The following is a 13462-nucleotide window of genomic DNA, read 5'->3' as shown; positions in this document are numbered from 1 at the left end:
TGTTCTTTTGTTCTTTAATTTGTGTTTTACTTTTCCCCTTCAGATAACAACAACGACGACAACAAAAGGAACAAAAAATGACTAAGGCAAGTGCCTCGGTTCCCTCTAACTGGCAAAGGCTATGCATTACGTTGGGAAGCGAGCACCTGTTCCAATCCTCCAGGGTAAACGAAATATTTGCAAGTGCTTGTTACTCCTAACACTCCATGACGGAGTTAATTTGTTGGTGTTAACAGGAACGTCACCATTGTAATTCTTATTCATGCGTCATAAAATGAAAATAAATTTATTTTTGTTTTTGTTTTTGTTTTGTTTTTTTTAATTTCCGCTGAGCTGTCCATGAGCACGACATGAAGTACAATAAGCCAAGCGTTTTGTCCATTTTTCTTAAAAAAAAAAAAAAAACTGCGGGTATTTTTTCTGACTTTATAGTAGGTCAACAGCATCTTTGATACAAACTTTTCCTTGATTTGAATGTTTATTTAATCACGACTTGCCCACAACGCATTGAAACAAAGGATTAATTTTTAAAACAAAAAGATTTGCATAGAAAACGTTTTGACATCGCTTTCTTAACCAAGAATCAAGGAAAGGGCATTTTCTGCTGTATATTTCTACTGTATTTCGAGGAAGAGATCATATTCTCTTGATTTTGAGCTAATAATAATAATTATTACGCATACGATACAACGACAAAATAGCAATAAATTAAAACAAGCTTTCAATCCACAGATCGGTTTGTAAAGGCTGGCTAAGTTTCATGTGATCGCTATGATCGATCCTTACGACTATCGGTGTAGGTAGTCGTAAGGATCGATTGTGCTCCAGTTTGAGTCTGCTTGCAGGCTAGGGCCTTCTCCACTTTTCAAAATGGCGGGCGGAAGAATACCTTCTTCTTCCGACGAGCCTCCATTTTGAAAATCGTCGAGAAGGCCCTGGGGAGAAGGTTGGGTAGTGCCAAAGAATTTCTGACCGAGGGCGCGATCCATTCAGCCAAAATTTCCGGGCTGAGGTTCGAAAATTTCTTGGTGTCGAATAGACCGCAACGGGTCCGAACGGTCTCGCTCCATTCCACTCGCAAAACGAGTTTTGCGCTCGTTTAAAATGGAGGACGTTGTCGATATCGGATGACTGTTGCTCGTACTAGCGCTAGATGAAGATTTCGACGGTGATATCAATGATATTGTGTGAGTTGTTTCATGCGTAGTAATTAAATTTAACCATTGTAACGGGTTATTTTGAGCAAACCGTTCCCAGATATTTGCCGTATAAGTTCAAACACCACTTTCGAATGACGAAAAGAACATTCCGAATTCTCTCGAGAAATAAATCGTCGTTAAAAACCGTTAACAGCCAAAACTATTTTCCCTCCATCTTGTACATGGAAAATACCGAACAGCGAGGTACAGGGATTGAGAATGCGTGAGAATGGTCCATTCAGGAGAATGCGTCGGAACGGTCCATTTCGATCGGACAGGTCCAATCGCAAAAAGTTGTCCACCTCGAAAGGTGGGCCGATTTTTTCGAAACCTTTCTGGTTGGACTGAACCGATCCATTCAGTTTTAGATCGAAATTTCCAGAAATTTTCGTTGAATGGATCGCGCCACGAGAGACCTGGGGAAGTAGTATGAGTCATTTCATTAACAGTACACAACACATTTATCTCTAATTGTTCACCTGCTGGACATGTAATGTAGCCTGCGTTAACAGCAGTTTCCGTTGCCAAAGAAAGCCAAAGATATTTGTTTTCGCTCAGAGAAGGCGGTAATCTGACTTTGGGACGCCAAAAGAGGATCGATCAAGTCTCTAAAAATCTTCTGACCTTTGTGGACATTGCTTACAAATTGAAAACGGCCGAGGACTTTCAAGCAGAGAAAAGTGAACCAGCTGGAGCACCAAGCAAATGGTCGCTATGGCCGGTGAAGTCCAGTATGTCAGTAAGCTTATTCTAAATTGGGATCGAAGATAATGTAAGAGGCATCATTCAGTTTTCTCAGTAAGAGAAATCATGCCTGGATTTTATATGAGTGACACAGCTGTTGCGTTTGCGGTATTGATCTGACTGATGGAGTTCTCCTTTAACATCAACGAGTTGCTGCCTGATCTCATCACACTCGTCGACGATAAATTGGCACCATTTCGGGCTCGAGTGAAAAATGACAGGTGTGTATCATCGTTAAATCTTGTTTCTTAAAGAACGCAATAATTGACGGCTATTGACCTATCTAATTGTTGTTGATATTGAAGAACTTTTACTATGCAATGTGTATGTAGCAGCTGTTATCATATAATATTGGTTTTGTAAGCTTGTTATGATTAATACCTTGTTCATGTGCATTACGTAAGCTTACATTTTCTTGGTGAGATGAGCTTAACGGTTATTATCGAATGTTTTGGTTGAAAGGTATGAATTTGCAAACAAGCAAGCTCAACTCAAAACAGTGATTGATAAGATGGGTGATGCTTCTACAAGGGTGAGTTTTACTTGTTGTTTTAAAATGTTGGAAGAATTATGAATTGCATGACTTACTTTCACTAAGCTTATTTATAACATAACTAAAGCAAAGCACATGCTCTGATTGGTTAATTTAGCGTCTACTATTTGCCCATGGGTGTACACTGCTGACGTGTGTGCTAATGTTCACAAAGCAAATCTTTTGACAGACATTGTTTCCAAAGTAATGGCCGGCGTCCTTCTCCCAGAAATGCGAAACTGTCTTCACAGTTGTGTGAAGATGAAACTTTATCGAGTTACTGGTGTGCAGTCGGTTGTCATGAATGAATTTTCACGCGCTTGTTTTCTCTTGTCATGTAAGACTACATTTTTTTGTGATGTAGCTCAATAAAAGGACTTCTGTCGTTCCAATGTTTCAATGTTATGTTATAAAACAAATGGTAAACGCCGTAGCGTGTACTATTGAGTTATGGATGCACTTGGGAGGTTTGCTAAGCACTCAAGAAGCTAGAGTCGCATGAGGCGATAGCCGAGTGCGACTCTTACGCTTCTTTCGTGCTTAGCAACCTCCCGCGTGCAACCATAACTCAATAGTACACGCTATGGCGTTTACCATTTGTTAATTATTTTCTTTTTATTGGACAGTTTGGCTCTATAAGAGTGTAATATAACTTATTGCCTCTCAGTAGTGGGAGTTGCTAGGGTGGCAAGAGGGTTGGGAGGGGCGGCGTGGTTGGGGAGAAGTTCAGTATACCATGACAATACAGTATAAATCTCCAAGGTTACATGTACAGTGTACATAGACATCTGGGGCAGATACAGGATTTTAGAGAAGGGGGTTCAAGGTACAGACTACCAAAGGTGATCCCCTGTGGGGGGTCTGGGGACATTGTCCCCTCAGAAAACTTTAAAAATTTTGGTCCTCAGAAATGGGATTTGTAGCATTCTGACACCAAGTCAGCATGTTATAACATCTCTTTTTTTTTTTTAATTTAGGGGTTTCAACTGAACTCCCTGAAACCCCCTAGATCTGCCCCAGGACATGTCCCCTCTTCACACCCCTCTATCCCCCAGTCACTGTACTGCCCCAAACCGTTGCTAACACATGCTACTGTTCAAATGTATGTAATGAGTTTAAGTACCTATACTTGCTTCTCATTCCCGCAGTTATTATCAATCCTCAAGATGCCAAGCAGTGCATCATGAGGGGATGAAAAGGATGTCCATCCATGAATACTGATCCTATTTGCAAGCCATGATATCTAATTCAGATGTTGATCCCTAGGGTTCAAGCCATGCTGCTGATACAATGTGAATTTCTAGATCAGTAACATCCATTTTACATAAGTAACTTACAGATAATGGTCTATCCTCCAGGGGAATGGAAAAGACATATTTGTAAAATCTAATTCTTTTAATTAAATATGACAAAACGTAGTAAAATTAAGGTAGCAGAAGAAAACTATTCTTTATTATCATTTTATTTTTATCACTAACAAATCTTTCCAGGCTCAAGGTTTGCGTGCACCTATCACCAGTGCAGTAAAACTCCAACATTCAGACCACAGGCTTTACGTTATGAAGGATCCATCAGCAAACAGGTGAGTGTCTTATTCTCAGGATCTTTCTGTAATATAGTCGTCTTGTACCAAAGGGTGGGGGAGGTGATGGTAGGGGAGTGACAAATGGAGGATTTGAGTGTCAGAAAGTCTACGTGAATTTTCTAATCATTCCAAGGACTGTATTACAAACAGTAGTAACCAAAATTTTATTGGTCTGTAGATGGTTGACTGTGGTATGAATTAGAAGTTACAAGACAGTAATTATTGTAACACAACTGTTTGAGGAAGTCCTTGTATTTATTTGTGTGCAGTTGTAGATTCATCATCAGTCCTTCTTGTACTGTGGGACGCATAGGCCTTACAGTTGTAGGTTCACTGTAGGTATAATTAATGCATTTATCTCTTGCCTTTAGTGATTTAGGAGCAGTCATTGGGATTCTAAAAGTTGGTCATAAGAAGCTCTTTTTACTGGTATGTAATCCAATATACTGATCTATGACTGCCTATTACAGTATGAAACTATGTATTATACCAATCTATACAGAAGTTGAGAGCAGTGCTCACATTAACATGTACTAATTGAATATAATTGTACTGTTTTGACTTGAGGCACTTTAATTTACAAACACTGTCTGGGCAATACATGTATTATTAGGGAGCTTAAGCAGACCACAGACATAACGGCAATGAGAATGCCACCAAACAAAAGGGATGATGAGCAAAACAACAGCCATACATGTGCATTATAGCTCTTCAAATGGTACATTTCATAGCCATCCTCTGCAAAATAACAATGTGAAATGACCAAGTGCTGCATAGTCTGGGGAATGTGAATGAAAGTGGCTAATTTTTCATATCTCTTTTTGGAATTGAACACTGTCACTACATATTTAGCCTGAGAAGGTTAAGAAGCCATTGGTGTACTGAACAGATCAAGAAAACTGCAAGATTCTTAGTTAAAATATAATTCAGTTTTATTAGGTGTCATCCTTGGCATCACTGCACAGCATTGTTGCTTAAGCTCCTAATTGGTTTATAAGGACATTGCAAGTCAAATGTTCAATGGCTTTTACAAGAAAGTTTTGCTTTTTGAAGTATACATGCTGTGCTTATATCATCAGGACACGCAAAATGTGCAGTATGAGGTTAATCCCTTGTGTGTACTGGATTTCTACATTCATGAGTCTCGTCAAAGAACAGGGTGTGGCAATAGGATGTTTGAGCACATGTTGAAGGTATTAATACTAAGTGAAGTTATTTTATTTATTATGTGGCTGCAGTTGTAGCTCCACTGGCAGGCAAGATGAACTGAATCCTGCACTGTGATTGGCTACCCAAGCAGGCAAGATTGTGCTATCTTACCTGTTTGGAATTGCCCACTATGTCTCGCAAGAAAATGTTCAATGTTCTTTTTCCATATTAATAATAAATCCTTTATTGACCAAGCTTCATCGGTCAAGATGGCTGGATATTGACCTTGTTCTTGGTCTGGGTATTATCTGTTTAAGGACCTTGACTCCGTGTCGAGCCATGAGAACTCAAAAAAAGACCTTGGCCAATATCCCGCCATCTTGACTTCACACTTGGTCAATAAGCCAGATATAAACAAAAGTAAAGACTTTTTAATTTGTCTGGAGCTTGAAACTAGTTTTCCTCATGATTGTACATACATAGTCAACATGGGCATTTACACATATAGTCACTTATGGGCCAGTGAAATGTAGATACAGGGTTGTAGTTGTAACAAACCTGCACTTACATTTGTATACTTGCATATATTATGATATATCTTTTTAGATGGAGGGTAGAATGGCACACCAGTTGGCTATAGACAGACCTTCTCACAAGTTTGTCTCTTTTCTGAAGAAGTACTATGGTCTAAAGAATGCTATACCACAGGTTGGTCAGAAATTACTATTCCATGGGCATTTCATGAGAATTACAAGAATTCCATAGAATTCTGACCATAGAATTGTTATCCTCATCTCAAGGTACAGAAAAATCCCTACTCAATGCACATAACTAGGTCTATTTGTCTACTGAAATGAAAAATCTCTGAGATTTACACCATCTGTTTGATTAGGATAATGTTTACTCTGAACAGCTATTTTAAAATGTATGCACACGAGGCTATGGCTGTTCCTAAATGAAATTGGTAGGTAAATGTTGACTAAGTGTCCTCTTTTCAGGCCAATAACTTTGTTATCCACGAGCACTTCTTCTCTGATTTGCAAGGTAAGAAATGACTGTTATGGCTGTAACAATTAGGCGTCGCTAAGCCTTCTTTGTACGTTTGTGTATTTTGCATTGCTGTTGGTCATATCGCGCGGAAGTAAAGCCACAAAAGAAGCCGCAAAGACAGCATTATGTAAATTTTGAGACAAGAGTCTTCAGCTACGCAGCTACGTGGTTTCCGTGCGTGTTTACGCGCTCGCTGACCCGTTAAATCGTTTGTGTATTCCTTCAACCTGTTCATTCGTCAATTTTTCTTTTCTTTTTTTTTTTTTTGCATGTATTGTAGCTGTCGGTCATGTACCTCGTCGAAGTCAACGCCTTGCTAATGCTGGTCAGTCAGGAAGGCCTCCAGTTCATCCATACCGAAGAACAAGTGAGAATAGAAATTAATAAAATCGCGTACCAAATTGAAAATCCCTCAAATCATGTGGCTATCCTTTTGCAATCAATTTCTTCATGCAAATGTTTGGCCATTATACTTAACTTGTAACCATAACACTGGGTAACTTGGATCCTTTTTTGCCATCTTCGGTTTCTCCAGCTTCAACTATAAATCTCCCTCCCCCCTCCTCCTCCAGCCCCTTCCTACCACTTCAAGTGGTCTTCAGAACGAGTAAAACTGGGGTGCGTAAAACGTTTTCGGTAGATATTTTAGTTCTAAATCTTGTTAAGATATGACGCGATCAGTGATTGTATTACAGTACATTGAACTTTATTTGTCGTTTTAATACCAATAATTACACTGACTGACTTTAGCTTGTACGCTTAGGTTCCCTCACTAGCAAGGCAGGATGTATAGTTCATAGTCTTAACAGAATATATACAACTTTAGCGGGTAACGTGTTGACAAGAACATCTGCAACATCTGGGGTTGAAATCCAGAAGTATCTGATAATTTGGAAAATTTGGAATAAGACAATAACCAAGACGAAACCGAGGATTGTTATCATTATTGAAACCAAGTTTTGGGTTAATACAATGAGGAAACGTTTACAATACTTTGGCTCTATTTAAGTGTCATACATGTAATTAAAATTGAACAAGTAGACAGCTTTGAATTATACCAAGGTTAATTATATAGAGTGGTTTTCAGTTGGGTGTCGTAAAACCAAAACCAAACCAGTTACCTACCAATTACACCACTCAGACAATTCCAAACTGTAGTACAACCAAAAACAAAGTAGTTGCCTGATTGCTTTCGACACTCAATTAAAAACCGTTCTAAGCAAGTGATGGTATAGCATAATGCAATCAAAGATAAAGATCTAACTCTCTAGAGGCTTTAAGTTCTTGATGTAGAAAGCCCCAAGAGACGCTAATATTGCGACCAATTTTCATTGCGGTCAGTGACCCCAAAGTTAGTACGAACAGCAGAAAAAATGTACCCATTGATGTTAACAACTATAGATGCTGAATCATTATGTGGCAATCAGGTAATTTGTACAAAGTATCTACTTCATTAAAACTAGTGCCGAATTCATTGGTTGTTTGGCCTGGTAGCGTGTTCACGAAGCGTAACATCTAACACCGATGTATTATTGTACACAACCAGGACAAGAAAGTTTATAAATTACGCTAGATTTCAGCGGTGCAGGAACTAGGTCCTTGTTAGAACAAAACTTTGAAATTTTAGCTGTATCGTAATGCAAAGACCAGTAGTAACGTACGATGATCATTCTTGTCTTTACATCTTTCTCCGCAGTTCTAATATGTGGTCTTTCATATACAGTGTTTTTACTAGCGTGCATCGTAATGTATTATAAACTTGGCCTTTTCACTTAAGTTATGTTTGTTAATGTAATTGTTCATTAGCAGTCCTTTTTTTTTTTGCCAACATAAAGTTGAAGTGTTGACAAAGGGTAAAGTGTAACTTGACAAGATGGCAGCTGGTCACTGTGCTCTGACTGGCTATCATTATTATCTCCTCAGAGCTTTATTATCTAGCTCTCTGCACGCACTGCAGGCCTATGATGCCCCCTCATCATAGGCCTGCAGTGCGTGCAGAGAGCTAGATAATAAAGCTCTGAGGAGATTTTGTGAGTTAATCATCTCCCTTCTTTGGACGAGCTTCTAGTGATGATGCCGATGCAGGAGGGGATCTATAAAAGCATGTCAGACGGCAATCGGTCTCCCTTTTGCTCGAAAATTCATGGAGAAGAAGGCTAGGAAGAACGCAAAGCAACATGAGCGTGCGAGCGTGACATGCGAAACTGCGAGCCGTAAGTACTAGCCGTAAGTACTCGCGGCTCGCGGCTTCACCGCTCGACGCTTGTATGTCACGCTTGCACGTTCACTTGTTTTGCGTTCTTTTTTCCTACGGATTTTCGAGCAAAATGGAGACTGCTCTGAGTCAAAACGCATGCTTGAAACAGCCCTATCTTCCATGAACATACGGATAGACGAAGAAGTCAAATCAGTCGCCAAGTTAAAAGCCAGTCTTTAATACTCCCAACAAGATGTTGATGACCTGATAGAGTCTGTTGGCTGGCTGGCGTCAAAGACGAAGCTGATAAGATCCTGCGTGTTTTGAACAAACATGAAAATAAAATGGAATACCTCGAGAATCATACGTCTTCGAAATAACATCCGAATTGATGGTGTCTCTGAAGACGACAATGAAACCTGGCTTACCACAGAAGCGAAAGCAAAGCAAGTCTTGAAAGAAAAGCTGAATATAGAGTTTGCACCAGAAATCGAGCGAAGGCACACTGGGTGCTACACCGAGATCAAGTACCTCCAATGCAGCTGATGGCACCACAACTAGACTAGGAACTATAGTTTGCCGTTTACGTGAGAAGCAATTCTTCGTGCAGAAAGAAGAACCAAACCTTCGGGCCTGTTTGTGAATGAAGAACTGGTAGTTGAAACCATCATGGAGAAACGGAATAATCGACTTGAAAAACTAAGGGAAGCTAAAAGAGCAGGAAAGATGGCATACATATATTTTGTCAAGGATAGACTGATCGACAGACTTTCTGGTGATTGGCTAATAATCGGGGGAGAAACGAAGATCGGACTCAAGAGTGCGGCGGTTAAATGGTCATTACAATAAAATGTTTTAAAATAAGGGTGGTATTAGAAACGTCTTTTCAACTCTCGCTACATGGAGCTCGAGAGCACACTGAGAGAACTTTCTTATACGTATCTCGCTTCACTCGGGCCGTATAAGAAGGACCCCAGGCAATAATCTTCGATTGCGAGCCTCGAGTTTGGCTACCAATAAAAGTCAGGATTTAGTCCGCTAATTTACTCGAAAAACTTTGTGCTTGCTAAGTGGATTTGGCCAATGAATGAAGTTTCATTTACTTCTCTTTCGCTCACTTTCTTCTCTTTCGTCCAATTTATAGACCAACATGATAACGAGCCACCGCTGCTGCAGAGATCTCAGTCCGGCTTATCAAGTCGCCTGTCAACTCGACCGAACAGTGGCAGAGAGTTGTCATCCTTTTCGAATGATAGCGCACACAAGACAGAAGCTGAACCAAGCACCGCACTTACAATAGGTGGCTCACTTCGAGATATCCACCTGCCCCCTGTTGTGCCCAGGCCTCCTTCGAGAAAATCAGCTCCAGGCTCACGGGATTCCTCTGCAGGGGGTAGGTCTGTGACAAGAGGGATGGAGTTAGGGTAGGATGACGCTCGTTTTTATTTACATGGCTTTTTTAATTTCTGTTGTGGTTTGTTATCTCTCCCTTCTATAGTTTTCTTTGTGTATTAAACTGTGCGTGTTCAATGACAGGACTGGTCATTTTCAAGGTTTTTACCGAATTTTCTTGCAGCTGTTTAAAAGGTATAACCCTTTTTCGATGTTTGTATCCCTCAGGCCTCGCAGTACATACAGTCCTGTATCTTTTGTTTGTTTGTGCGTGCGTTAAAGCAGAAGCATACAATCCAAAGCTCTGTGTCAAGCACTACTGATACTTGTAACGCAAACGGTCTGAAGTTGTTACTTCTACATCAACACTCTAAGCTGGGCAAAGATTTGTGTATACATCATCTACATGTACTCTCGAAGTGTGATCAGAAATTTGCAATCGGATACGAATAACCGCAACTGAATTTTTGTTTTTATACTCCAATTAATCCACTGACCCACTTTTTTCATGAAACACCAGACCATATGAAGCAACCAATCACGTTCGCTCAGAAGCTTTCAACTCGTCACGTGGTTTGGCGGCTCGCGCCACATCGTACAGTCACCACTCGAGCCGCGCTGGGTCAGCGGATATTGCAAAGTCGCACAAGGACGCTGCAGTAGCAGTCATAGCATTGGACACGAAAGCTGATAACAGTAGCTTTTATAGAAACAATAGTGGAGGGAGAGCTAGATCACTGCATCTCACTTCAGTGGAGAATCCTTTCGTGGAACAGGTGGTGACAGTACCGATTGCTGCACAGAAACAACAAGAAAGGTGAGTGGCCTTGAAAGGATATTTTTTTACAGTGGAATCCTGTTAATACGGTCACCAACGGACCATGAACACTTGGCCGTATTAACGGGGTAGGGTCAAATTTCACAACTGGTCACATTTTGAGTGACGTCTTAACATATGTTTCACAATTGCACTTCTAAACAACTGTTCTTTAATAAGTATCAGGAATGCAGATATTATTTTTAAAAAATTGAAACTTACATACAATATTAATAATGGAAAGACGAACATAACTGGTTTGAGTGGCCGTATAAACAGGGTAAAATTAGAAAGAATTATACAGGTTGGGATTTCAGAATGTAGCCGTTGGCCGTATTAACGAGGTGGCCGCATTAAAGGGGTTTTCTTATCAGAAAAAAAGTGGGACAAAAAAGTGGTCGTAACAACGAGGTGACCTTAGGGCGGGGTTCCACTGTATTGTTTTTGGTATGATGGTGTCAACGTTGATTAAGGTAAAAGGCGGGAAAAAAAATATGAAAAACAATCAAAACAAAACTTCGGATTTATATATAATGTGCACCACTGCTAAAGTAGCAAGCTAATGCGATATTTCAAAGTTTATTCTCAAGTTCTGCCTGCTTATGCTTGACATTAGATGATACAGTCTCAAAAAGGCATTCAGTACAAACTTATAAATGAACTATTAAAAATGCAGTAAGAAAATAGGAAGATATCACCACTAGAACTTAGTTAAGGTTTTTTTTTTTTTTACAAGAATCCATGACATCATGTGTAGGAATAACTTGATATGTTTCTTTTTCGTTTGTTAGAGTCTCATCAGCAGTTGCGTCACAAGTCGCCAAAGTCGAACAAGGTCATAACTCCAATATCTCTAGCAGCCAAGCACTGCAAGCAACTGTCCCTCCAAGCGGATTAACTTCCAGTGGAAACTTTTCCGTCAGCACACTTTTCAACAATCACTATGCCGTCCGTCCGCCGTTCATGGGAAGTTCCTGGAACATTTTTGGAGTGCCGACTAACTTGAACAAAGACCCCAGTTCGGCAAATTATATGTACACGAGAAGAACTCAAAAGCGACATCACCCATTCTGAAAACAAAAACTTTTTTTTTTTTAATCCAAATTTATTTAATATGTATTATATATAAATAAGTTTTTTTTTAAATCAAAGTTAATGATAACAGAGTTTGCTTACTCTGGTGATGAACGAATGACATTCTCTCACTATAGCCTTATTCTTATTTACGTGGGAGTCTCTAATTTCACCAACAAGACTCGCTTTCTAATTGGAAGCTTTTAACTTTCAACTGACATGAACCAATTTCCAAACGAAGGAATGTGAAAAGAACACTCACGTGGAAAGAGCACAGCTTTGCTCAAAGTGGAATATCGGTTCATTCGAAAACATCTTACTCTGAACAGTTCATATAACTGGGTGGCACTACGTGATGGTCTAAGTCTACAGTCTACCGTAGCCGCGCGTCTGAGGGTCGTAATTATCTCTTGGTCACTTACCTATGCGGAGTTGATAATTCACTCGTGTACAGTCATCTGCCTGAGGCTCCTTGCGTGAGACCTTCATACATGCTTCCCCTTGGATAGCCTCCTTCGCAGACGTTCTTTGAGTTCGTCACGCAATCTTCCTCCTGTTGGGTAAGAAGATTGCGTGACGTGCACGAAAACCGTCTGCGTGGGACCCTACCAAAGATATGGCATTTGATTCTCAGAAATGGCCACTATTGACCGCGTGCATTAGTTGAGACTTGACTATGGTGTGACTCGATAAGAGTGGTTTTCAACTGAGTATCGAGTATTTTTCTTCATTGGCCTAAAGAACTTCGTGATCTACTCAATCAGTCAGATGGAAAACACTTGTTCGCATGGGTGGGACAAGTTCGAGTTTTGATTGGTTCACTGTGTTCTTTACGTTTGTTGTGATTGGTGATAGTAATTGCTTTGGATTTGTTTTTACGATACTCGAAAACTGCTCTAATACGCTATGCATACATACATACATACTTTATTGACTTTCCTCTAAGAGGCTTTTCAAAGACAATAACGTAAATTTAAATAAGTGCAACAATAAAAATAATAAAGTGGCAACAATGTACGACAAAATAAGATGGCAACAATGTACGACAATAGCAAACTAAGAATGTAACATATGGTTTAGTTGAAGCAGTTTCATTTTTTTAAAGAAATATGAGTGTGGCAGAAGTCAGTTTTCTTTTATTCTGATCTCATTAAATGTCTTTTGGTAAAATTACGCGTTCTTATTGGGCAGTTAAATATTTTTATGTTTTGTACTTTTTCGAAGAAGGTGTATGAAAATGACACACATAGCATACCACCGTGGTTATAACTCAATCTTTTGCTTCCTTTCCTACTCAAATACGATAACTGAAATTGCGCGTGTTTCTCAGATGCCATAGTGATTTTACAAGCAATAAGAAGTGAACTGCACGTGGCATGCTACGCTCGGGGACCTTTTATATCGCATCGAAATTAATTCAATAGCATTGTGTACCATTTGAGTATCGTTAACTGGCGCTTCAATCTTAAATGGAACGGAATGGAATACAGACCCATTCTCATGCGATGTTAGGATTTGTAAGCCACGCTTACGTAAACGAGACTTCTTCGTTATGCGGTGGTCGCTGTTGTAGCCTGTGTACATCCGCGGGGCAGATGTACACGGGCTATCGCTGTTGCAGGAATCGTAACTGCTACAAATGATCTAACACTGACGAAACATGCTGTATCCATTTGTAGGAGTATCACGTCTTCTTGACCAATCAATGGCCATCAAACTAAAC

At 39.8% G+C, this 13462-nt stretch overlaps 1 protein-coding gene across 1 annotated transcript; it reads left to right on the top strand.

Annotated features, from left to right (window-relative positions):
- Positions 1–764: 764 nt before the first annotated feature.
- Positions 765–12909, top strand: LOC145496113 (uncharacterized). Its single transcript, XM_081475750.1, has 11 exons — positions 765–2164; positions 2406–2475; positions 3966–4057; positions 4432–4489; positions 5140–5253; positions 5816–5917; positions 6208–6253; positions 6540–6626; positions 9601–9880; positions 10369–10665; positions 11457–12909. The coding sequence occupies exons 1-11, from the start codon at positions 2067–2069 to the stop codon at positions 11737–11739; spliced, it is 1527 nt and encodes a 508-aa protein (XP_081331876.1). The 5' UTR covers positions 765–2066; the 3' UTR covers positions 11740–12909.
- Positions 12910–13462: the final 553 nt, after the last annotated feature.

This window comes from Orbicella franksi, chromosome 1, assembly GCF_964199315.1.
Source record: "Orbicella franksi chromosome 1, jaOrbFran1.1, whole genome shotgun sequence".
NCBI classification, from domain to species: Eukaryota; Metazoa; Cnidaria; class Anthozoa; order Scleractinia; family Merulinidae; genus Orbicella; species Orbicella franksi.
The sequence above is the reverse complement of the archived record's forward strand: the minus strand, read 5'-3'. Positions and strand labels throughout refer to the sequence as shown.

Excerpts from the sequence above, each read along its gene's own strand:
- LOC145496113 (XM_081475750.1), top strand. The coding sequence starts at position 2,067 with ATGGAGTTCTCCTTTAACATCAACGAGTTGCTGCCTGATCTCATCACA. Across the intron at positions 2,476-3,965 it reads TGGGTGATGCTTCTACAAGG|GCTCAAGGTTTGCGTGCACC; the intron begins GTGAGTTTTACT and ends AAATCTTTCCAG. Across the intron at positions 4,058-4,431 it reads AAGGATCCATCAGCAAACAG|TGATTTAGGAGCAGTCATTG; the intron begins GTGAGTGTCTTA and ends TCTTGCCTTTAG.